Below are 26,220 nucleotides of genomic sequence, written 5' to 3'. Positions count from 1 at the left end.
TGTGAATTTATAGCTTTTGTTTTCTAGTTTTAATGTCAAAATTACCAAAAAAAAAAAAAAAGAGATCACAAGTGTCGCTCTGTCAATTTGATTAGTTATCATGTCGTGTAACTTTCTAACTCTTTGGATTTTGAGTTTAATTAAAGCAAAGTCATTTTTGTTATAAAAAAAAAAAAGAAAGAAAATCCACTACAAAATTACATTTCAAAAAGAAAAAGGAAATGTCAATGCCTAGTTCCTTTTGGGGTTGTCACTGGACCACACGTTTAATTTTGTAGGTGAATTATATATTTATTTGGAGAGTTTGGTGGGTCCTTGAATTCAAGCATTGATTTTTTTATTTTTTTTGGATTTTGAAATAAAACACACACGACTATTCGCACGGCAAGAAACCAATGACTTTGTACACAACAGATAACAAGCCATGTGCTCGTGCCGTAATTAGTGCCCATAAACAAATTGTTTTTGGTAGACAGCTTCATCTTCAAGCAAAAGAAAAAGAATTCAGGGACACAAAGCAGCTGCCATGTCAATTCTTCAATCTTTCTTTATACGTTACACATGAAGTCTTTTAACTTTCCAAAGGAATAATCAAATCAAATGAACTTTATTTATTTGCTTTTCATAAACATTCAAAAGTTCTTCTTCATTCATCTCCCTCTGACGGAGTGGGCTACAATTTACTTCGGACTCGAGAGTCTAATCAAGCTCCTCCCACTTCTGTTACAAACTCTAAATTTTTCATTACACGTTCTAAATTTTCTATTATATTAACAAATTTCATCTGTCTTAGGCATGAGATGAAACCAATACCAAAAACTTCAGGACTCATAATAAAGAATTTAGAACTTACAAGGGAACAAAAATGAGAAGGTTGTGTTTAGCATGGTTATAGCCTCTAGCCATATTGCCTTAAATGTCCACTATGAAAGTGACGAAAACAACAAGTTAGGAAGAAAGGATAGAAGCCTCTAATATTCCAATCCTGAAATTATTAAACGCAAAAACTCACATCCATTTCCCGTCAAACAAACAAAATGAGTAGTGATACGTGCACAAAACATAGCACATCTTGCTAAGCCAATGGCTTTACATCAATTTGAAAAAAAAAAAAATGTTTTGGAATTTTTTTCTGCTAGAAGAGGGAGGGGGGGGGGGGGGGGGGGGGGGGGGTGGTGTGGTCAATGGGTTCTAATGGGGTGAATATCATTTCTCAATGACACTGACCACCCCACATGAAACCCACTTAGGCAAAGATGTAAAAAAGTTATAAAAAAGAAAAAAAAAATTGACCTTAGTGGAGTTCATTTGGTTGTATGGTTTTATTACCCTCAAACAATGCAGACCCAAAATCCTGAGAATAAACTTCATGACAATTTGACTGGAAAAAAAGTTAACAATTCAACAATGTAAAATAAGCTTATGCTTCTAACTTCCCACCCCTTATTGAATCTCTACAGAGAGACCAGATACCCTACCAGACTGATCTAAAATACCAATGGACTTCAAACTATAGCCACCATACTTGAACTCTCATATATGAAATGAAACTTAACTTCCAGGATTCAGAAAATCTAATTGTTTCTCTTGTTTCGCAGTCATCCTCTAACTGCAAAGTTCTCACTTAGTGAAGTGTATCATTTTTCACTCAACAAGAGGAAGTAACAACATTTTATGAAGGCAAATGGTAAATAAAGGAAGCATCAAAAGTAAAGTAAAATTAGAGAAACAAAGTGGAAGAACTTTAACTTCCTGTAGTTATTTCTCATAACTACTCATCTAATTTCAGCAAACTCCACTCAACTATTTATGCTTCCTCTTATCTACATTATAAATATTTAGCTACTTCCTGTTTGCACATAAACTTTGACTTCAGAACATATTACACCACCGTAACAGACAAAGCCTTATATTGTATGTTTAGTATTCTTTTTTTAGTCAATGCCAAGTACTCTAGCTACATTTGGCAGCATTGCCAAGCAGAAGGGCTGCGCCAGCCCAGCTGCAAGAGTTTCAGTTTCTGTGCGACGATTCTTTTTTTGCAGCTGGCCTATCACAGCCCAGCTGCTACGCAGGGCTCCAAAACAAAAGAGCTCAAGTGAATAATTCAGATTCAAAAAGTCTCCTAATCCATATAGGAAAATAGACCATCAACATCAACTACTAAATGATACATGGAATAGGTATTAATAATTGGCAAATTTCTCGCTCCTAACAACTAGTTTTACACATCCATGAACAGTCCAAATGGAAGACCAATGGTACAAACTCTGAAATAAAACATGTCACAAGCAAATCACATTCAAATGTGAAGACACTGTAATGCAAAGTGAAGCTATCAAATTATATACATTATCACTGAAATCTACTCTTTAACTAATGGAGCCTAAAGATGTAAAATGTCCGATAGCCTACCATAGGAAAGGAACAGATGCAACTCATTCCTATCCCTCAAACAGGGTCAGGAGGAGACCCCTCTTGTTCTGAGCCTCTGTCGGGACCAAATGGCACCTCCATCATCACCATTCGATCTTTCGAGAGGCCACTCTCAACATCTACAAGACCATCTACAAGATAAAATCACTGACACTTCGCAGAGCATGAAACATAAATTCAACTAAACAATGTAAAGCAAAAGGAAAAAAGGGTTTCAAACAAAGTAAGAAAAATAAATAAATAAATATCCGCAGCTATAAGGAGAAAATCCCAAATAACAAGAAATGGGAAGAATTATTAATACCTTTGTGCTGCGGGGTTTTGCTATAAGCCTCTGTCTGAACCAAACGGTGTGGTTAAAAATTTAACCTTCTGGTTATTCTGAGGCATTAAAGATCCATTTTTTTTAATTAATTAGAAAAAAAAAATTGAAACTGTAAGAGGCTGCTTGGGGGAGAATTGATAAAAGAAATCAAAGATTCCCCTCAAAAGGCCTTTTGATTCAATCTGTGCCTCCTAACTAAACCAAATATGAAATTTATGTATGCATTCATACATTCATACGGCTACTCAAAGAGGCGAAATAGGTTTCTATCAAATTGACAAAAAAAAAAAAATTAATCAAAAAGTGCAGGCTGGTACTCAATCGAAGGCGGTGGATACTACAACCAAAGTTAGGGTTAGGGTTTTATCCCCCTCACCCAGTTATATAGAGATGACTGAGTTAATTTTCTAGAATGCCCTCGTTTCAGCCTTCTAGGGTTTAGTGGGCTTTGCCTGAGTCTGACGTCGCACATTTTTATTGGCTTTCTTTTTTTTTTTTCCCGATTAATCGAAATTGAAAGATTCGTTTCGTTGATGGAAACTTCTTAGTTATTTCCGTAGTGTTTAATAATTTTTTTTAAAAAAAAGGTAAAATTGTTAAAAATTTGTATTTGGGCTATGTGCAAACTTTACCTTTAAAAAGAAAAAACCAAACTAATTTTAATAAAATGAAAATTTAAAGAACCAACTAAAAATTGAGATAAAAAAAACATTGCACAAAGAATCTTTAATGTGTTGGATCTCACTGAACTGATCTAATGTAATGTAAAGTTCTAGTTACTTCCAATCTTTTGAAAAAAAAAAAATTGTTAAATTGGCTAATTTAACAGAGATGCGTATTTAGGCAACAATTTCATAAACTAAATGGAAAATTTGATATTCATATAAGCATAATTCAAACACAAATATAACAGATTCTGTAATATAACCAAGAGTTGAAAAATGCACAACAGATTTAGGGTTCTAAATGTTATTTGCTAATTTAACCCAGTAATTACTAGTAGTTGATGTTAGTTCATTGTTGTAAATTTACAATTTGAGTCTTTTTTTTTTTTTTTGTCTGAAGGGAAAAAAATTAATAATTGAACCATTTCACTGATAAAAAAGAATTAAAACAATTGTAAAACAGAATCCTACACAGAAAAATGTCAATTGAAATAATCGATGACCAAACAGATAATATTTATTCATTAGCTCTCATCTCCAATACAATATGATAAATGAAACTAACGACAACGAAATGAATCTGTGAAGCCAACCAAGAATGCTCGAATAAAAAAGAATTAAAACCCCTAAGCATGCAAGAAGCCTCAGGCAAAGGGCGAACTCTACATAATCACAGTGAAAATAAAACATAATTCAGAAAAAGAGGCCAAATGCAAGAGCTGCAAGTGAAGCAAAAATGGTGGGCACCATGACAGTGGTGGCGCCGGAAGTAGGAGCAGGAGCTGGGGCATCGGCAGCAGCCGCAACTCTTTGGGCTGCTGACACGGCCGTTAGCACAATCGCCACTGCGATAAATAATCTCATCTTCATAGCCTCCATTTGTTTTTAAATTTTTTGATGAAAAAGCTTTTTAATTTTGTGTATGCAAAAGCGATAAAAAATGGAGAGAGATTGCGTTGAGAGTATCAGAAGCTGGCTATTTCAGGCCTTATTTATATAGTTGTTTTGAGGATGACAAAATGATAACTAGTGGTTAAGCCTAGGCTGGCTCCATAGTTTGATGCTCCTATTCCTATACCACATGCATCATATGGCTTTACCTTTTTGGTTGTAAAAGATTATTATAATCATTAACAAATGCCACAAGATTACTATAAGAGAAGTATCAAATAAATAAAGGTATTATCCCACCAAGGGGAATGTGTAGAACAACAATAAGAGAAGTATAAAATTTTGAACTAAAAGTGATATATGATTTTTTGAACAAAATTTGGAGGTTACCCAAACAACCCAAGAGTTAGTGGAACAGGGTGTCCTATTAGGCTGTTGGGTTGTGGATGCTGTTGCCTTACAGCTGTTCGCAATTGGACTTTTGTTATGTTTATGGCGTCTTTCATAAGGGTCCCACAACCCCTTGCCATGAATGATGCTTTATATTTTCTTGGGCAATCAATACAAAAATAACAAAATTCGATCTACAGACGCTTGTGAGTTGTGACCTCAAAATAAAGTTTGTTCTGGGGCTATGATTTTGGTGAGATAAAGGATGTTTTCGGACTTTTAATGAACTTAAATCTGTATTTAAAAAGAAAATTTAATTAATATTTTCCATTATTGGGTCACGATATCCGAAAAATTTTAATTAGTTTTTATGAAAATATGAAGGGGGGTGAGCTGTTGAGTTGCCTAGAGTCTCTAAATGCGCCCATTTAACATGATTTTTTAAGACAAATCTTTTTTTTTTTTTTTCTAATTCACCCAAAAGGCAGCATTTTCCACATAAAATTTAACAAGAGTTTTCAATTAATCAATTATTATTATTATTATTATTTTATTATTTGTTTCAATGTGGGTGAAATAGGGATTATATTGTAAAAGTCTCTCATGTCGGGAATTAAACCTAAATTTCAACCGCATACTCACCACGTCGATCTAAACCCACCTAAATTTTTACAAGAGGACAATTTTGTTCACAGCTCACGAGAATGTGTCCGAAACAAAGAATTACAAAATTTCGTTTTCAAGACCACTAAGAATTTATTTCTTAGATTTTTCCTTTTCCTATCAATTTTCTGTAATTTATTTATTTTATTTTTTCTACTAAGAATTTCGAGGTATAATAAGTTTGAGCTTCAGTTGCTTTTCTCGCCGCTAAATTCCAACCTCGGTGGATTTTAATGTCTTAACTCTTTACGAGTAATTATAATTCATTGTTTATATTTTTGGTGATGACGCCATATTTGAGATGCCACTCATTAACTCACTGAATTTGAATCTAATACTAAACTGACCTAACGTGTGTGTATATATATATATAATAGTGTATGACTGAAATTTAATTAATTTCATATTATTATTTAATAATTATCAATTATATATTTCTAAAATATTATAAAAATATCATCTGAATATTGAGTTGAAATCATACCTTATTGCTCTTGTTTCACAAGAGCCGTTTGCTAATTTGGGCTTGCTGTAATCTATTTAAAAAAAAAAAAAAACTTTTTATTCAATCCATTCCTGTATAAAGGTCAATTCTGATGATATGAAACAATTTGTATGGCATGCTCTACTTTTTAGCTCAAACATTCAAAATCATTTTGTCTTGAATAATGATGATATTTTAAACGGTTCTTTACCCATATGTGTGGGGGGTCCCCCTTGTACCCAAATGACTTTTCATGTACACCGAACATTTTAGTTTAAGAACTTTTAATTTGAGTAGGGGTGGCGCGAAATTAATCCCTATTCATATTAAAGAGAATCTGTTAAATATTAGTTATGATACATAAATGATCAATGGTAAAAAAAAATTAATAAAATTTATTTTTAAAAGTGTTGTGAATTTTAAAAACGGTTTATATGTACTTAAAAGTAAATTTAACTATTAAACTGCTTTATGAGTGCAAATTACTTAAATAGACATACTATTAAATAAAAGTTTAGTTAAACATTTACAAACACATGTATATACTATATTTTTTATTGTGTGTATATAATTATTGATAACCAAAATAAATATTTTTATTATATTATATTTTTATTTTGTTGTCCCAATATAATTGATAATAAAATAATCTCTTTAAATCTAGTGATTTTATTTCTTAATTAAATTAGGATAATTTTAGATACACACACACACACCACATAAAGTATAAAACTCATAATCAAATTTTAAAAAGCTATTACTTCTCTTCTTTTTAAAATATGTTGAAAAATGAGATGATTTTGTCAATGGTAATTTTTAAATGAGTTTATTAAAATATTAAAATTAATTTTTAACTTTTCAAAATTACTTTTTGATCTCTCAAAAACAATCTAAAAAACAATTTCAAGTAGAAGGACAAAAATGAAGAAAAAAATATGGCAAAGTGTTTATGTTTAATTATAATTCATTGAGTGACACATGAGGTGTCATATTATTTGGGATACAAAATTTTCATCCCAATATTTTATTTTTATTGTAAAATATAATTACTTTAATTTCCCAAACTTAGGTATAAAAATATTGAAATCATGAATGATTCTATCACACGTGGCTTAATGAGATTGATAATTTAAAATTATCATGCAACATCTTCGAAATATACTAATGCAAGTCAAGTAAGATTTTATTAGTATCCTTTTATCCAACCCACGGGCTCTGTTTTTCAGCACAATGTGTGCGAGCGTGCGCGTGTGTCTATATATATATATATATATGGAGTTCATTGGAAATAATTGGTTGATTGTCGAAAAGCAATTGGGACCTTCAAATTTTGTATATGTTTTTTTGGTGAGGACGTCCTTTTTTTGTTAAAGTGAGATATTATTAAAATAAAAAAAATAAAATTTTAATATATTAAAAACTGTATTTTTATATTTATTAATATATTGAAACATATTTACGTGCGCGTATATATATACATACATATATATGTACATACATATATACATACATACATACATATATGTATATATATATATATATCAATTGTCAGGCAAGGTTTTCTCATGCGCGGTAAATAACATATTTGGGCAACAATTAATAGGTCATAATCAAATTGGAATAGTTTTTATATATTACCAAAGATTGAAAGAAGACAAAACCTATTTATGGTTTCGTTGCTGTAATTGTAAATTGAGTGGGCGGAAAAAAAATTGAATATCACATGTTCGTGAAAAAGTGTACAACTCAAGAAGTGATGGAAGCTGAGGCTTTTGTGAAAAATGTACAACTCAAGAAGTGATGGAAGTTCTTTGTTGTTTTCCAAAACAAGTGTGTCGTCGTCGTCTTGTGTGGGGCCTGTTTTTGTCTGCCTTCGTTAACAAGTTCTTTCCGATCGATAATGAGTGATCGTATAGCACCAAATTTTTATATAAATTTTATTTTGTATAAATTAATTTAATATTTATTTATTAGTTAAATAAAAATATAAAATAATAAAAATAAATCATGTAAATTATAAAGTATTTAATCAAACTAATTAAATCATATCACGTCATTTTGTATATAAAAATTTATATAAGAGTTTGTAACTATATATTTAATGAGTTCTCTCTTAAAGAAACGTATCTATTTATTTATTTTGACAAAAGAAACGGATTCATAGATTTAGCATGCTCCGAGTTCTCAAAATGGATCATCAGGTCATGATCTTATCGTGTTAAGGGTTAGTATTAAATTTAAATTGATACAAGTATGACTTATTTAACAATATTGTCCAGATATTAAAATCATAATCCAACACGAAAAATAAACAAATTATCTAATAACTTGCTTAACATTTATATATTTATTAAGATTTACATCAAACATCTACACACACATGTATTTACTAAAATATTACATATTTACACTATTGAAGTTCTAATATATATATATCTATGTGTGTGTGTCTACTAATATTTTACACATTCATATTGTTGAAATTCTAAATCTATATAGAATTTTGTAAATGAAACACCACATACATGTTCATCTTGCCACTCCCCACCCCCCCCCCCCCCCAAAAAAAAGAAGAAAAGAGAATTATATCCAATATTTGAGTTTTGATAATAAGAGCTTGCAAATTGATTTATAATAGAAAATATAATCGGTTATTAATTGGATAAATAGGTAAAAAAATTTAACCATAACCTAAAACGAAAAGAAGTATCGACCCAGACCCAATTCATTTAATAATCGTTAAAATTTAATGACATATACTCATTTATTTGTATAATGTCAAATAATTAAAATTATGTCAAATTTTATCAGCTCTATCACAGCTAAGCCCAAATGTAAGAAAACAATAATTAAAAAGTTAATTTACTTGTTCACCAAATATGTTATGTCAAAATCTGACTTGATATATGATATTTACATGTTTATACAGAAAAAGTAGAGCACATTAAAGTCCAGCCACTTACTATGCTTCTTAAAGGATGGAGGGAAAGAAAAAATTACTCCGACCTTGACCTCAATCATGACAAATTGAGATGTTAAAAAAAATGTATTTATAAAATAAAAATTAATAATACGTAAAAAATATAATTTTTAAATAATAATTTTAGTAAAATTAGTAATATTTTTTTATTCTACAAGTATAAAATTTAATAAATTTATCTTACAGATTACAACAATTAGTGTTTACCAAATATTTTAGTGTTGTAGTTTTTAAGTTATAACTATTTAATCTTAATGAAAAACAGGGCTTTAGTCATATTAATTATATTAAAAAGTCAATTGATAATAAATTTATAATGCTAAAATTTACGTAGATTAGATTAAGCTTAGACTTTTTACATGAAACAATTCACTTCTTGCCAAAAGGACTCCAGTTTTTTTTTGTATATTTTTAAGCTAGCTTTATTATTTTTTTTTTCATGTTTAAAGTGTTTTTCAGCTAATTCGTATGAAAATATTGACATAGTCAACCAGGCTAGAATGAACTAGGGATGGCAATGGGACAGATATGAGTTGGATCCACTCTGCTCCAGATCCATATCCATAATAAAAAATCAAGATCCGTATCTACTCCAGATCTGTCATGCATCTATATTTTTCGCTCATATCCATATCCAAAAAAGAAATAAATATCTATATTTGCTCCAAATATTAAAAAAAATTAAAATCCAAATATACTTTAGATCCGTCATGAATTCTAAAACTCAATAATAAAAAAGTAATAATTTTTTAGAATGAAAATTGAAGGCTAAAATGTTTTGATAACAAATAAATTATATAATTTATCTTAAAATATAATAAATATTGTAGTTTATACTTTTACACCAAAACAAAAAAAAAAAGATAATAAAATATTCTTCAAAAGTAATTGCAGGAGTAAGATCAATCTAATATTCTATTGTTTCCTTCATCATTCTAAAATCCACACACACCCACCCTCATTCTTACAACATTAGATAATGACATATAAATAAAATATAATTTATATTCAGTGTTTTATTATGGCCATATTTGACTAAATATACGAATAACTATATTCTTTAAAAATTATTTGGCCAATATAGTAAAATAATTTGTCAAGTTGTATTACTTGGCTTGCAATTTGAATATTGCAAGTACATGCTTTGGGGCTGGCTGACCTTTAAATTTACAAAACTAACCTTTAAGTTTTAAGAGTTTAAATGCATGGTAAATACCACTAATATGCTATGAATAAAATTTATTATCATTATAATTCTATAATTGTTATGAGACTTTTAAAATAAAATAAAATTAAAAGATGGGTGGATATAGATATGAATTTAGATATTAGGATAGATCCAGATCTGCTCCAGATCCGTCTTAGATCCGTACATCAATATCTAAATCTGATTCAAATTTATTTTAAACTGACTTAAATCCAATTCGATTAGATTTGGATCACCTTAATCTTGGATCAGATCCAATCTATTGCCATCCCTAAAATGAACAAATGTTAGGGCCATTCCCAAAGCTAATGCAGAAGCAAAGCCCAAACTGAGGCCCAAATTATTACTTATTCCCTCCTTGGTTCTCTTGGACCGAAGCCTCATCAACCGTACATAATGAATCCAACGGTAAAGATAAAATGTAAGTTATTTTTATAACTTATTTGCTAGTTGCTACCAACGGGGATAAATAGAGAAAAAAAAATGGAGGACGAAGAGGAAGATAGAAAGCAGAAGAAATTTCACAATAAAGCTTTTGAAAGAGAGAGGGAGGGGGAGAGAGAGAAAGAGAGTGATAATCAAAGAGAGCCTAAAAATCATCTTCTCCAAAAGTCCTTAAAGATTGATATTCTTTTCTCATTTAAAGCAAGATTGTTCATACAGAAACAAAACCAGCAGTTGATATAAACAAGTTGTTGTTGTTGTTGTTTGTGGAATTATTATGAGAAGCTTTACATCTTCTATTCTATAACATGTATGTATTGTATTTCTTATGCTACTTTTTCTTTCTTTCTTTCTCTCTCTGAGACAGATTAGCTTTAGAGAGAAAGAAGATTTGTACTGATTTTTTTGCATGTTCAAGCTCTAGATCTTGATGATATTTGATACAATCATCTGTGATTCCTTTGTTATTTTATTTTGTCTGGTGAACGAATTCATCAGCTTCAGTTTTGATTTTCTCTCTAAATTTTACGTTTTCTGACTCCTCTGAATTGCACCAATCAACAAAAGGGGGAAAAAAAACACCCAGATTGGAGAATCCATCTTTTTTGTGTTCTTCATCTTCAATTTTACTATCTTCTTGATTTGATTTGATTTTCACTTCTGGGTTTTTTGAGTTCATGAAGAAAAGCTTTTGATTTGAAGAAAGCTAAACATTCTTTCCTGTCATTTTTTTCCGAAAGAAGAAGACTCACTGAATTAGCCAAAGAAAAATTCCATCTTTTCAGTTCACCGCATCTATTTTGTTTTTGTTTTCCCTCCCTCACTTCTGAGTTTTTAATCTAGAAAAAATACATTGGATTTGCTGACAAAACGGCTGAATTAGCCAAAATTTTGTTCTTTTCCTTGATTTTCCTCTTCTGGGTCTGTTTTGGAAACCCAACTTGATGTATAAACAAGCTGAAATTTTTCTGGGTTTTTATGGTTTTTTGGCTGTAGGAATGGAGAAGGAAGAGAAGAATCAAAGAGCTTGTAAATTATCATCAACATCAACGTCAACGTCAATATCAATGGAGCCAGAATTTTTCTTACAGTGGGGGAACAAGAAGAGACTTAGATGCGTGAGAGTCAAGGATCCACAAAAGCAGCTCTCTCAGAAATCCAACGGTGCTGTCATTCGCCGGAAAATGACTTCTCGTATCGATCGATGTTTGGTCACCGCTGCTTCTGACAAAGATACCTCCACTCGTTTCACTAGGTGGGATGATTTGTAAATTTTTTTTAAATTTTTTATTTGTTTTTTCTTTTATTTTTTGATTAAAAAAGAATTTCAAGTGTGGATTTGTTGTTTTGATTCTAAGAATTTGGCCCCAGAAATTTCGAGAATTTTTTTTAAACCTATTTTTTGTTTTTTTGGTCATCATTTTGTTTGGTTGTTAAGCAGAGAATTTGATTCTTTTTTTCTTTTTTGGGTTTTTGAGAATTGAAAGAGCTAATTTTGGTTGTTGTGAGGCTCTGTTCGCTGGAGGATTTTTGTTTGGTTTTCCCATAAGAATTAACGATTTAGAGAAAGTGAGATTGGAGCTTTTCTTGTTATTTCTGTTTGGTTTCTGAGAAAGATATAGCAGAAAATTAAAGGAAAAGTGAAAAGTAAATGAGGATGTTGATGTGTAAGAGTTCTGATATGCGGTTGAGTTTTTGATTTTAACAGTGACTGATGGATGATTCAATAAATGGAAGTTTAATTGTTCTTATGTTTGGTTACAGAAATTCTGAGGGCACGATTCTGCGTTCAGGTTCAAACGAGAACAGGAAATCATCCTCCCCCGAGAAGGAAGACAGATATTACACCACAAGAGGATCGGCTAGTTGTCTAGTGGATGAGAATGGCAATGGCAAGGTTTCGGTGGATGCCAAAAATGGAGAGGATAAAAAATTGGCCGTTTGGCCAAAGCTTTACATTGCTTTGTCAAACAAAGAGAAAGAGGAAGATTTTTTGGCCATGAAAGGTTGCAAGCCTCCTCAAAGGCCTAAAAAGAGAGCCAAGATAATTCAAAGAAGTTTACTTGTAAGTTATGCAAACAAAGATTTATGACTTTTGTTGATTGAAAAATTAACAACAAAAATTGGATTTGTTTACTGGGTTTGTTTGCTTTTTTATAAATTATTTTTACTTATTTTGTTTTGGTTGGTGGCGGCAGTTGGTGAGTCCTGGGGCTTGGTTGACTGATATGTGCCAAGAGAGATATGAAGTTAGGGAGAAGAAAAGCTCTAAGAAGGTAACATTATTAGTTTTAGTTGATCAATTTCTTCTTATTTTTGGTTTCTCTTTTCCTGGGAAGAGATGAGTAAATCGGTTGTGTTTTTGTTTTCTCTGTTACCAAATAATGCAGAGACCAAGAGGATTAAAGGCCATGGGAAGCATGGAAAGTGATTCAGAATGAAAGATGTGATGTAGCAGCAGAAACACTTTCTTCTGAATATATTTTTTTTTTTTGGGGGGAAATTTGTTGTAATTGAGTGGTTTATTAGTGCTTGTTGAGGGGATATAAAAGAGCAGAAAATCAACAATAGCCTCTCTTCTGGTTTTGTTGTATAGGTAGTATTTCATTTTTATCAATGAGTAAAAAAAAAAAAATTTAAAAATATATAATGTTTCTATCCAGCGTTCTCATAGAAACTATAGTTATTGTTGTTTTGCCCCTTTGATGTTGTCTCTCACTCATTTCTCTCGAGGTGTTCCCATGTTTATTTGTGTTTTTATGTACAAAAATCAAAGTGATTTTGGATTCTGACATGACGGCTCTTATGATTCCTCTGGCATGCACCCAATATGGTAAAGACTATATAGCATGTGCTCGGATCAAAATTTATTGGTAATTTGGGAATGCCATTGCTTCTTGTAGGCCTACCAAAATAATCAAAATCTGGCTCGACTACTGCGTACCAATAAAAGTAGCTCAGTTTTAGGAGTGCATTTGTGTGAAATCATATCTTCCATCCAACACGAAATATCATTATTATATTTCAAATCTGAATGCGTGGCGATGTGTTTGAATTCCAGAACATGGATCTGGTGTAACTGTGGTATCATAACACAGTTACTTAATCTCTTACTTTTAAATCTAATAACTATATTTAATGATCGAAAATAATTATAGTATAGTACTATAGTTGCACCATAGTTAATTCGTCCATAACATATGAAGTGGCACTGTCATCAGCATCAAAACTCCACTAGTGCTGATAAGTACCGGATAATTGTTGGTGACAACTAATGATTGTTTGATAATTTTTGTGTCTTTGATTGTCTTTTCCATATCTAACCCAATAGAATTCAATTATCTTATCCTTTTTGAGTCAATACCAAATCATATCATACTATATATATCAATTGCAATGCTTATCCCTATCTTATCGAAGGCAAGGCGGGCCACTCCTTTTCTCAACTTCATTGAGTTCTCAGAACAATTCATTTTTACAATAACGCATCGCGCAAAAACGAGCATATGACAAACAGAGCATTTAGAAACTATCACATATGATTTATAAAAAATAATTCTTGCTATACATGATTGTGGCCAAAGTATGTCTAAATGTCTTTCTTAAGCAGTTTATCTTTATTCGCTGCTCTCATAACCTCAATCTGTGGGTATCCACCAAACAGTGATTGTGATGTGATTCAGGAACCTGCACAGCCAACGAAGACAACAACCCCCAAGGAAGGTCACAATGAAGGCAAGTCAATAAATGATAATCCTATTGGCACATACATGTACATGATAATACAATTGAGGGGTTGGACGTTAGGAGGAATTCATAAAATTGTAAGTAGATGAAGATAAAAAGTAATTCGAAATCTTTGCATATGATTTGCTTCAGCTTCCCTGCAGCTCAATTTGTAAATATATATAAAATATGCCAGAATAGATCCCTGCACTTTCTTCAAACATCATAATAACATTCTGCTAGAATGCCCAATTTGAGGACATGACTTGTTCGAAGGCATGCCATTCAGTTAAAGTCTTGATGTTGACAGTGACAAATCAAAGTTTGTATGCCTTGGAGGAACAACAAAAATCTTGCAAAGCTGAAATAATTTATGGTTGAAGAAATAGACAGTATCACCAAAAGATTTGGATATTGATATCTCTTCGTTCTTATAACTCTGTGGGATCAGTCATGGGAATTAGCAGCTTGAAGCATTTCCACTATGAGGATCTTCACATCCCTAAGGAATACAAGAAAATGCAACTTAACAGAACAACAACAGAAAGACAATAATGATGATAATAATGGGCAGAAAAAATAATTGAATGCCTTCAAACATGATATGCAGCATAGATTTGTCCACTCTTTTGCATGTTTTCTTTAGGAAAAGCATTGAAAGATCCAAATGAATATTCCAACTATAAGATAAGCCAGAAAGTTCCAACCTAGAGTTCCAACTCATGTTCAAGAATGATTCTATAGTCAAAGAAAATCAAGTAATTCACCAGACAGTTCAAGGAGGTGTCAACCATTTTATTCTCAAGCATTTTCAGCAACTCTATTGCAGGATATGATATCTGAGTATATATCCAAGTATAAGATGAAAGAGAAAGACACCGGCATATATATATACATATATTATTCCTTGCATGCAATCAGCATATACTATTGATTTACAATATTACATATCAATTTCAGCAATTTGTCCAACCGTCTGAAACATTACCTGCAGTCTTATCTCTCACTTATCAGTTTTCTAGTGTCATAATATAGTCATTAAGCATGGTGAGCATAAGTTTGGGTTAGAAAAGCTAAACGAAACTGCAACCACATATAAGGATCAAAGAAGCATTTTTCCCCTTTTGATATGTCAAAGAACAGTAAATATTTGTGCAAGATGAGAAATCCCAGCATAAGATTTCTTACTTTCTATCTTCAGCACGTCTAGGGAAAGGAATTCGGAGCTTGAAAGTATTTCCTTGATAACCAGCCTAAAAGAAATGAAAGTCAAAATAATTTTAAAAGAAAGGGAGAGAGAGAATTTATGAAAATGATACTCAACAGAGAAGCATCAAGAAAACCTGTTCTGGAAGGTGGCTTGATAGTAATGCAAAGTCATTATATTCTAAGCCAACCAACAAAATCTAAAAGAAGATCAATCACTTGAGGACATGCCCCACTTAAGACAGTTAGCAGTACCTTAACATTGAATCCAAGACTATCCAAATCCAGCATGTAAGCAGAATCCACCTGAAAAATGTCATTTTTTACTAAGCCTATCAATCTCTCTTTGGTAATCACAACGGAGAAACTGAACCAATCTTTGATAAATCATTCATTCATAACCAAGCAACTGAAACTTCTTCAATTATTTATCTAACCATTCATTTGGTACTGGTATGCAAAATACTGACTACAAGCAATAAGGGCTTAATCCTATCATTTTCCTTCTCAACCAGTGCCAATCTGATCATATAATAATGATTATACAGAAAGACAGTGTTAACCATATAATTCTAGATTACCGGAATCGATGTAGAGTGTTGCACGATGATTCTTGTATCTTCAGCATGATCTCTGTTCATGTGAGACTGCCAAGAGATAGTAATTCAATTAGAAGATAGAAACTGCAGAAGTAATGATAGAAAAATAATAAATAGCAAACAAGTAGGCAATACCGCAACAGGCTTAGAAAACTGAGCTATAGGATCAACGTTTGCTGCTTGGTATTCCTCTTTGCTGAACTCTGAAAGTGAAAGCACAGGAAAGATAAATAAGAATTAATTTAGGGAATATAGTGGTAGAAAGGAAGCAGCAACCCAACAAACAAATTCATTAGAGCTACAGAAACAAAAATCAGTATGTGTAACAGTGTATCTGGAAATATCAGCATCTCATCTCAAGTAACTGAGGGAGAATCTAACTCTCTATCCCCCTCTGAAGATCAAAGCACTAGAGAAAAAAACCTGGCGTACAACACCATCCGAATTTAATTTAAAAACAAATGCTGGACAGGAGACAAACCTCCAGATCCTAATAAAGCTGTTGCGACACCTGACACATACCGGACAGCTTTTGGTTCAATGCGCATAAATTGGAAGTCACCAAAATCAACCTTTACATGGTGGAGCAGTTTTAGATTTCCACTAAAGTAAGTTGGTGACACTTCATAGCTCAGATTAACAAAGCAGATAAGAGAACATGAGGGAACTAAGTTACCCAGAATGCATTCGGGTGCTTAGCCAAATAGACAGCACGAATGGCAGCTTTATCTTTCTCAGCAACCTGTGTCATTCATTGATAAAGCATAACTGAAATTGTTATGATTGAAATGATTAAGGAGAAGTTCATACCTAAAAGAATGATCAGTTGCAGAATCATTGACCAAAACCATACAACAGTTGGAAATAAGTTGTTCAACTTACAGAAGTAGCATCCCCATGCAGAGTGATGACTAAATCAGTTCTATCCTCTGGATCTCTAGCGACAAGCAATGAACATTTTGGATTTGCTAACAGGTCCTGGAAAGCAGCAATTTTTGAAATAATTAATTATAGGAATTTGACAAGAAAAAGAAATCCTAAAGCAAATCAAAGAAAAACTAGCAAACTCTTATTGTGAACTTTAATAACTATATCTTCCATTAGTTATCTATCAATTTGATTCCATCAACCCATTGCTATCAAACCTAAATGAGATGTAAACGAAAGAAAATCACATGCAGACATAGGCGTTATTTCTGAATTTCTCTATCTAAATAATTATCTGGTCTGTAAAACTGAAGTTTGTAAATTTTTATGAACGAACAATCTTATGAGTTAAGATAACAAAATTTCCAGCAAACCTTTGTATGAACAGCCAGGCTGCTGACGGCTAATATTGGAGTTCCATCTGCATCACATGCAAAGTCAACCATTGATCCTGATGGATAACCCTCATACTTCTGCACAAATAAAAGAGGTCAATGAGCCATGAAAGTGGCAATTTAATTGTTTGATAGCAAACAACTATCTTACTTCAAAACCTAACCAACATTACCAAAGAAAGCACAAACATGTTAAGTTTATTGCTATTGTTTTTCTCACTTAATTAGTCCAGAACTGTTAATAATCAACCAGATATGAACCCAAAACCTGAGAAAAAGTAGAAAGCATGCCGCGAACACTACGATCAAGTACAGTACGAATTTCCTCAAGTGGAGGAAGCCGGGCAGCTGCTTCCTGAAATGACAACCCCACATCAACTTCAGCTGTTATTCATGTTTTCCCATTTCCAATATACGAACGAACCATATGTTATCCTTGTATAAAAATAAAACAGGGAAAGGACTAAAATATGATCCTAACATTTATATTCATAAATTATTCTCCTATAATTTTAATCAAATGAAGAATTAATAAGCAAAAAGACAGAAAAGAAAAATAATTGGAAACAAAATCATAATAGTATTACCTGATGCTTTTGAATCAATTCGAAGACATTGGCATCACTTTTAACATCCCCAGTTGACACAGCCTGATCAAAACAAACAATCAGATAATCCCAAAAACAAATAAATAAAAACACATCACATGTACATAAAGATTAAATTTTTCTATACGGGTTTTCTTGGGAACCAAACAAAGATAGATTTTTGACCAACCTGAGCTGAAAAAGAAGCCATGGGAAGCTGACGACGAAGGGTGAAAGAGAGAGGAGTGAAGGAAGAGAGTCTAGTTGTTGAATGGCAAAACCGTAACATTGGAGAAGAATGAGGGGTTTTGTCGACATGAATGCGTGAAAATAAAGAAATCGGCCAAGGAGCTTCCAAAGTCTTCATTTTTTTTTCCAGCGTTACCCACCAAACACTGCCTTTCTCTGACCAAAGTCTTTCTCTTTATTAATTTATCACAAATTTTTAATATTTATCTATTTATAAATGATTTTTTTTTCCTAAATATAATTTTTAAGTGAGTGTCGATGAAGAATTGAAGAAGGTTACCTATCTGTTAGCTTCAATGGCACTGGCTGCAGTCACCAAAGAGATGGGTCCAAATTATTTGAAGAGAAACGTGGCATGGGATTTTCTGGAGTGATAGCAGTGAATGTGTTAAGAAGTTGATTTTCGGGTGGGGGGGGAAGTTTTTTCATTTTTTTACGTGAAAATCATTATTCCGTCTACTATGACTTGTCATTTGTTATGTACCACATGTCATAAATATTTAAGTAACTTGTATGATAAGTCGTTCACACTTTTTTTTTTTAATTTTTTGGCACATAATAGTCCAATTTCAGCAAAGAAACCCTTATAAATTTTCTTCCTAAACCGAATAAAACCCCAAATTTACAAAATAATAAAAACACGAATTTTCTGGGGAAAAAAAAATGAAGAAAGAGAAAAAAAAAACCACAAACAAACAAACAGACCAAATAAAAATACAAAAAAAAAATGAAACGAATCAACGCGTAAACAAATTTCTCCAAATATCTCTCAATTCAGTGAATTCACAAAAAAACAAAAAGAAAAACAGAATTTGCTTATACCCATATAAATTAAAAAAAAAAAAAACGACAAGAAAAAGTACGAAGAACTCAATCCGAATGGGAGTGGCGGCGGTCGGAATCGGAGTCGGTGTCGGTGTCGGAATCGTGATCGGAGGACCAGGAGATATTGTCGGAGTAGCAGAGGAAGGCCCAAAAAGAGAAGGCGAGGCGGCGCAAATGGCGGAGAGGAAGGCAACAGAGGAGGTGCAAGACTTGGTCAACAGGCAACCTCTCGGGATTACACGCTATGTATTGGCACACGTTCGCTGATACGTTTGCGATTGTCAATACCACCGAGCTGTTCAACACCATTTCTCTTCTGATTTGGGCTGCCTGCCGGTTTTTCTTTTTCTATTTGTATATGAAACTGAAGAAGAAGAAGAAGAAGAAGAAGAAGAAGAAGGAGAAGGAATAAAGAAACAATGTTACGTATTAATTATATCCGTTTTGTTGGGTTCTTTCTGGTCTTTGTTTGTTTTGTTCCCAAGTGGGAATTTGAAAACGTTTTCTTTTTCTTAAATCTTAATCGTTGCTGCCGTTTTTGTTTATTTATATAATAAATAGTAATTTGTTCAACTTTGGCAAACCAGTCCTACGCTACGCTACCATACATAAATATCCATTTAACAAAAATATTAAAAGTAACTGTAAGATAATAATAGAGTGTGGATAAAATGAACTATAAAACTATCTAATGTTACAGTATTAATTGATTTTTTTTTTAATTTTTAACCGTTAATTCGGTCTTCTGTTTTGTTAAATTTTTCTGATTAAATATCGATGCTTAGTTACCGAAATATAATCCGAGAATTGAAGAAATGCCTAAGCAATTTATGATCTTAAAACAATTTTATAATTTTTTTGTGTTATAAAGCATAGTAGTAATATTTTTAAAAGCACTCCAAAAGAACATTTCTAATTGAGTATTTAATATCAAGACTCAAGAGCTTATTCTTCTTCTTCTTCTTCTTTTAATTCATTTTTGTAAATCTCAAAAAATATTAAACAAAAAAAAAAAAGAGTTAGAAAAATATTCTCAAATAACTTTTTACGGATAGTCATTGGTGGACAATCTCACTATGTGTACTGTGTACGTGGAAACAAAACAACCCCAAATTATCACAAGCCATTTGTTACAAAATTTCCTTCTATTTTTATAAAACATTTGCATTTATGTACCTTCGTTAATAAAATCACTTACTCTATTTCCAAACAAAAATTAAAAAAAGAAAAAGAAAAAGAAAAAGCATTTAATATTTCATGGGCTAGATTATGTTATATAATGTAATATACAACAAACTCATGGCTGTCATCCATGACAATTTAATTATTTTACAAATTGCAACTTTTTTTAATTTTAGGTGACAACTCAAAGGTTGTTGTATGTTGCAAATGATGTAACATAGCACCACGACCCCTATTTCATAACTCATATTTAATCTTTTTTGCTTTTTTATTTTATTTTATTTTACATTCAAATGCATCAAAAAACTCGAGTACAACATGAAAATTTTGACGGAAATAAACTTGTTGTCCATATTCATAAACAATGTGATGAATCATTTGCTGACTATAATTTCAACATTTTGTTTGGATGATCTGTAACAACAAACTAAGCATATGAAATTTAAATAGAATCTACGTGTCGATGTAATAATGAAAAGGTCTTGCTGAGACAACAAAATTTATCAGGCAAGCCTTAGACCTTGACATGGAAATCTATAGTTATTCGAATAAAAAGCAGAAGCAGCAGCATATTTCCTATTTTAAACTATTCTCGAATACTGCAGTTTTCACTTAGTGCATACTAATCTTCAATAAATAGCATGGGCGTGTGATGAAGCCAAAAGATTATGAGGTGATGATTCAAGCATCTTCCCGTTGGAACTAGCAAAGATGTGAGATGGTCCCCAAAAAAATAAAATAAAATAAAATAAAATTTGGGAGAGAGCAGATCACTAAAAATGTAGATATCCTTCCTCCTCCAAATAAGACACTACTTGTCCTGCCATAGCATTGGGAGTGGGGCAAACTCCATCTTTCTGCTTTATTTCTATCTGGACAAAAGGACCCAAAAAAAAAAAAAAAAACAGTTCAAATGCAGCAACATACCTGAGCTAACATGGCAGATGTAACATTGATGGCTCAGAGAGAGAGAGAAATTGATTTATTGAAGAAACCATGTGCCTATGACCTTGATAGTTCACACAGCAAACTCAAAACGTACCTCGCAATTTAATGGTGGTTCATAAGGGTCATCTATCCCAGTGAAACCTGCATTACAATATGATCAATGGGTAAGGGACCTAAGGATAATAGAAAGAAGGTTCTGTTCCATCAGCCGTGAAGAGACCTCAAAAGATGATAAAAATACCAATGAAATAATTAGGAATTGACATAGGTTTATAGAATCACCATACTTAATTTCTACAGACAAAGCACGGTTCCTTATTCTTTATCAAAATTTGTGTAAATATATGGAAGTAGGCTAAAATTTCAATTGCAAAGTCCTAAGAGTTAAAACTTAAGGCAGCATGCAGCTGAGGACGAGTTAACGAATCGAAACCATGACATGATCGCAAGACAAGTGAAAGAATGAGAAAGTTTAAGGTGACCCAATAGCACCTTCCTATGCCTGATCAAAAGCAGACATCTGGTATGAAGTGCACAATTTCAAAAGCTGGAACTTTAATGGCATTGGGCATGGTGATCTGGAAAAACCTTAAAGATCCTGTGATTTATCCAAAGTGTTGACAATCGCAGGAATATAAAAAAGAAAAACAATTAGCTTGCAGACGAGTGACTTATTTAACCAGGAAAATAAGCCCTCTCTATGCTTACCACACAATTTGATCACGCATCTTGAAATTATGGAAAACATGAGAAATCACTTTAAATATACTAGTTGGCAATTCCAATCAGCTGATGAGGAAGATTAGCACTACCATGAACTCTAATTAATGACATAACAAGCTTCATGGTGCAGACACCAAATCATAAATATCACTATAGTACTCCTTTATATGCAGCAACTTAGAAGACCCTGTCATGTAATCACAATTTCCTTAGTAATTATTGGCAGCGGACACAATCTTATAAAGGAAAGGAAACTGTGCAACCAGTCATAATCTGAGAATTGTGCCATTGTTGGCAAAAGATGTCAATTGATTCCTCATTTCCACTTCACCCAAAGTTTAAAGCAACAAAGTTCTCAGTATTTATTTCTCGTAGTAGCAGAAATTTTTTTTTTGCAAGTTCTCGGTATTAATTTCTCATAGTAGCAGAAAGAAAAAATTGAAAGCAAACCTTTAATCTTTCCAGCCCGCGCAAGTTTGTAGAGTCCTTTTGGATCTCTTGCCTCACACAATTCCAGAGGCATATTCATAAAAACCTGCAGATCTACTGGTAAGATGGTATTCCCTCATAAAAATAACATAATCAGAGTCTATGTATATAACAGACATCCACAAGAAGTCTTGCCTCAATAAAGTTTGAATCTGGCAACATTGCACGGCAAGCATCCCGGTCTTTTCTATATGGAGATATCAGACTGGCAATGCAGATTAAACCAGCATCCGCAAAAAGCTTTGCTACTTCCCCTATAACAGAAAACTAATAATTAAGAACCAACTGAAACTAAATAAGTTGCACACAAACAATGTAGAAGGCACACCTAATGCTCTCGAAAAGATAGCCCAAAACTCTAGTCTCACTCTCACTGTTCTTCTGCATTTGTTTTGGAAATCATTAAGTTTTGATATGTTAAAATTTTGTGATATATGGAAAAGCATGCACTTAGAAGCGCGCTCCATGGGCATTCCCTAAATCAACTTTGTGCCTTTGTGTTGGCAAAAGTACCTTCAGACTATGCCCAGAGACAAATATGCAGACAAAGCATGTGGCATCTAGTGCATTTAAAATTGATTAAATTACAGGGAAAACGAAAAAAGAAAATGAAATAGAAAATTATGACATGCAAGAAGTACTATAAGTCTAATAGTGAACAAAATTAAAATCAATAGACTTCCCAAATCAGTGTCAAAGACTTAAACATAATCATTGGGAACAGTAAATCATATGAATCTGCAAGCAACAAAATCAATCAGGTGATTGGAGTCATCCATATAAGTTTCCATCCTCTATACACAAGCAAACAGACACATATGTTCTTCATACAAGTTCAAATCAGTTTTATGCCATGTTGGTGATAAATAATCACTTTATACAATTAAACTTTTGAATTCACCTAACCTAAACTCCAACCAAAGGTTAATTTATCTACAAAAACACACTTACCAACCCTACGTATATTCTCAGTTCGATCTTCTGCACTGAAACAAAGATTTTTGTTTAGTCCATGTCGAAGGTTATCTCCGTCAAGGATATAAGACAGCTTTCCCCTAGAATAAAGTTCCTTGTTAACCGAAAATGCTAGCGTACTTTTCCCTGAGAGATTGAGCAAATTTTACCAAAATCTATAAACAAGAAAGGAATGAGACATAAAAGAGAAAGTTACTGTAATTGGCCATTCAGTTCTGCCTCATTTAAATTTTGTTCAATAACATGAAATAGATACAGAGATTAGCATGCAAATAGAAATTTGGCTCCTCAACATGTGTTAGACATATAATAATTTTACCAGACAGAGTCTCTGCATACCCAAAATTTCAAAAACTTAAATGAATAAACAGGAAAGAACACTGTAAACAAACCCGATCCACTAAGACCCGTGATCCATACAACACATCCCTTTTGGTTGAGAAGCTTCTGCCTTTCAAGCCTCCCAATTGGAGATTCTTGCCAAAATATATTAGTTGAATTTCCAACAGTAGCCATCACAAAAATGTTATATCTTCACTTCCCCCTTCTTCTACAGGCACACAAACATTCAATTCATTCAATGGTTTCAACCCATCAAGATCTCTTCATCAAAGAAGAAAATATTCTCACAGAACAACCCACACATCAATTCACCAAAGAATCAACCGAAACACTAAAGATAACAATGCAGAATCATTATATGCCAAAATAAAGATTACCCTCCAAGTGCTTTACATAGCCTGATGCAAAAATCAATGCTTTTTCCAGAATATACCATGATCTAATCTAAAGGTCGAACAGTGAATTATATACGCTTGAAATGGGAACAATGGTTCCACAATAATCAGCAAAAAATGCGCATTTCGAAAGATTATCTGTTGTTAAATCACAAAAATAACATCAAAAGGAAACCACAATTTGGGATAAAAAACACTCACATTCACAGAAAGAAATCCAATACCTTAGAGCTTCCTGGGTTGTTTGCAACTGCCAGAGAGAGGACCTATTTATTTATTACGTTAATGGAAACCGAAACTAGAGGGAGTGAAGTTGGCATTTAGAGATTATAAAACCGATGGGTTGGTCATTAAGGTGGAAGCTTTTAATGGATTTTGCAGTATATATATATATATATATATATATGCATGTATATAAGGAAACAATAATGTGATCCTAATATATTTTTTTAATTCCAAAATCTAAAGTTGTTTCTATTTATGGTTAATCCATCTGACAAAAGAACACCTAACCCTATGTACTGTTAAAAGTTCATTACCACCACCCGGCCAAGTGGTGTTAAAGTTAAAGCATAACTATTTCGGATTTGAGTCCCCCTAAACCCAACTTCCTTCGATTAATTATAATTATATTGAATTAATTTGTAAGTTTTTTTTCTTACGAAATACGAGTGGAGTAGAAATATTTTTCATCTGTGAGGGTTATTTTTCTGAATATGTATTTCATAAAATTTAATGTAATTATAAGTGTAATGATATATTGTAATAGTAGTGGTAAATATCTGAATCTAAACATGCTCCTAGTTATATATCTAATTATAAATATTAGTGTAATGATCTACTGTAATAACAGTTGTAAATACATATATAATTTAGTAATCTGTTGTGTAATCAATTTTTTTTTAAAAAAAAGTAGACAACATTACCTAATTGTACTTATAATGTGAATAATATCTCACATAAGGTTATTATTTTACAATTCTATGGTAAAAATATTTGATCATTTGAGCTATCCCATCTCTCTCCCTCTTTTTTTTTTTTTTTTTGATGGGAAAAGAAAACTCAAAAGTAAGAAATGGAAGTAAATAAATTATTTCCAATACATATGGAAAATACGTTAGGTCAATTCAATGCGCAAAACCAAAAAAATGGGAAAAGCATTTTGATTTGTACAAAATGAATCTGGACAGCTTTTGCTTTTAATTATGTTGTGAGAACTGAGAAAAGCACTTCTTGCTTGCTTCCCACTTTTCCTAGTGGTGGTGGTGTCAACTGTTGACCACTTTTTGCTCTTGTGTTTTATGGGCCAAGAAGTGAAGTCTTCTGCTATTTGTTCCGGATTAAATTTCGAAAGCAATAAACGAACGACACTGTTTCAATCTCTTTTTTTTTCCTCTTATTCAAGCTAAACGATGTCGTTTTAGAAAAATTGTTATGGTCGAAATTAGTTTCTCTTTGTTTTCATCTCACACTCGTTCATTTCAGTTTGGTTGAGGTAAAATCAACAACAGTCCTAACTCTCTCTCTCTCTCTTCGTCTCACAACAGCCCCAAAATAACTCCAATTCACAAAGTTATACAATCACTTCCAGAGCAGTTAATAATGAACCAAAAATATGCCCAAAAACTACAATTCGCAAAGCTATACAATCACTTCCAGAGCAGTTAATAATGAACCAAAAATATGCCCAAAAACTGCAATTCGCAAAGCTATACAATCACTTCACAGTAGTTAATAATGAACCAAAAATATGCCCAAAAATTGTAATTCACAAAGCTATACAATCACTTCCACAACTAAAAATCTGCCCAAAATAACTATAATTCGCAATGCTCAAATGTGTTGTTATAACACAAGTTATCACATTTCAGTCAAGAGCAAATGGCGCGAAGCTAAAACGAAGTTGTTGATTTCAGTCAGGAGAAAGAGAGCAATTTGGGGATGTTGTTGATTTTGCCTTAACGAAGTTGAAATTGTTGATTTTGCCCTAACGAAGCTGAAACGAAGGGGAAGAGAAACAGAGAAATAGAAGGAGAAAGGGGCTGTGAGACGAAGACAAAGAAAAACCAATTTCAACTATAACAATTTTGCCAAAACGACGTCATTTATTACTTTCAGGGTTTGACCCGAGGCTTGACTCGAGATAACTAGCATTTTCCAGAAGTGA

The 26,220-nt window shown here is 32.5% G+C and overlaps 4 protein-coding genes and 2 non-coding genes across 12 annotated transcripts; 1 reads left to right on the top strand and 5 right to left on the bottom strand.

Annotated features, from left to right (window-relative positions):
- Window positions 1-2,678: 2,678 nt before the first annotated feature.
- LOC112100607 lies at window positions 2,679-2,827 on the bottom strand. Its single transcript, XR_002906975.1, has one exon. It is a non-coding gene; the product is annotated as a small nucleolar RNA snoR138 (small nucleolar RNA).
- Window positions 2,828-2,868: 41 nt separating this feature from the next.
- LOC112100600 lies at window positions 2,869-2,967 on the bottom strand. Its single transcript, XR_002906968.1, has one exon. It is a non-coding gene; the product is annotated as a small nucleolar RNA U19 (small nucleolar RNA).
- Window positions 2,968-4,029: 1,062 nt separating this feature from the next.
- On the bottom strand, window positions 4,030-4,539 carry LOC112100294 (arabinogalactan peptide 14-like). The gene has a single exon (XM_024189316.1). It carries the CDS (start codon window positions 4,303-4,305, stop codon window positions 4,120-4,122), a length of 186 nt encoding a protein of 61 aa, XP_024045084.1. The 5' UTR covers window positions 4,306-4,539; the 3' UTR covers window positions 4,030-4,119.
- A 5,968-nt stretch (window positions 4,540-10,507) lies between these two features.
- LOC18049666 lies at window positions 10,508-13,130 on the top strand. Its single transcript, XM_006443369.2, has 5 exons — window positions 10,508-10,795; window positions 11,482-11,740; window positions 12,250-12,550; window positions 12,684-12,761; window positions 12,876-13,130. The coding sequence occupies exons 2-5, from the start codon at window positions 11,484-11,486 to the stop codon at window positions 12,924-12,926; spliced, it is 687 nt and encodes a 228-aa protein (XP_006443432.1). The 5' UTR covers window positions 10,508-10,795; window positions 11,482-11,483; the 3' UTR covers window positions 12,927-13,130.
- A 784-nt stretch (window positions 13,131-13,914) lies between these two features.
- On the bottom strand, window positions 13,915-18,764 carry LOC18049665 (glutamyl-tRNA reductase-binding protein, chloroplastic). Of its 5 annotated transcripts, none has more exons than XM_006443365.2 (13): window positions 18,116-18,764; window positions 17,926-17,988; window positions 17,607-17,693; window positions 17,318-17,416; window positions 16,899-16,994; window positions 16,693-16,758; window positions 16,498-16,588; window positions 16,152-16,219; window positions 15,999-16,064; window positions 15,673-15,723; window positions 15,400-15,464; window positions 14,611-14,713; window positions 13,915-14,172 (listed from the first exon to the last, which is right to left on the bottom strand). In XM_006443365.2, the coding sequence occupies exons 1-12, from the start codon at window positions 18,290-18,292 to the stop codon at window positions 14,659-14,661; spliced, it is 984 nt and encodes a 327-aa protein (XP_006443428.1). In that variant the 5' UTR covers window positions 18,293-18,764; the 3' UTR covers window positions 13,915-14,172; window positions 14,611-14,658. The 5 variants fall into 5 exon arrangements, with proteins under 5 accessions (XP_006443428.1, XP_024045104.1, XP_024045103.1 ...); XM_024189336.1 differs by having other exon boundaries at window positions 14,633-14,713; XM_024189335.1 differs by having other exon boundaries at window positions 13,915-14,713; window positions 18,116-18,330; window positions 18,455-18,764.
- A 1,752-nt stretch (window positions 18,765-20,516) lies between these two features.
- Window positions 20,517-24,421, bottom strand: LOC18049663 (adenylyl-sulfate kinase 3). 3 transcript variants are annotated; one of them, XM_024186887.1, is made up of 7 exons: window positions 24,255-24,421; window positions 23,709-23,866; window positions 23,293-23,442; window positions 22,477-22,595; window positions 22,303-22,387; window positions 21,224-21,270; window positions 20,517-21,053 (listed from the first exon to the last, which is right to left on the bottom strand). In XM_024186887.1, exons 2-7 carry the CDS (start codon window positions 23,830-23,832, stop codon window positions 20,955-20,957), a joined length of 624 nt encoding a protein of 207 aa, XP_024042655.1. In that variant the 5' UTR covers window positions 23,833-23,866; window positions 24,255-24,421; the 3' UTR covers window positions 20,517-20,954. The 3 variants fall into 3 exon arrangements, with proteins under 3 accessions (XP_024042655.1, XP_024042654.1, XP_006443425.1); XM_024186886.1 differs by having other exon boundaries at window positions 24,278-24,421; XM_006443362.2 differs by having other exon boundaries at window positions 23,709-23,863; window positions 24,278-24,421.
- Between the last annotated feature and the right edge of the window lie 1,799 nt (window positions 24,422-26,220).

This window comes from Citrus clementina, unplaced genomic scaffold (genome assembly GCF_000493195.1).
Source record: "Citrus clementina cultivar Clemenules unplaced genomic scaffold, Citrus_clementina_v1.0 scaffold_3, whole genome shotgun sequence".
Classification (NCBI taxonomy): domain Eukaryota; kingdom Viridiplantae; phylum Streptophyta; class Magnoliopsida; order Sapindales; family Rutaceae; genus Citrus; species Citrus x clementina.
Note: the sequence above shows the minus strand (reverse complement) of the source record. Positions and strands in the feature narration are given on the sequence as shown.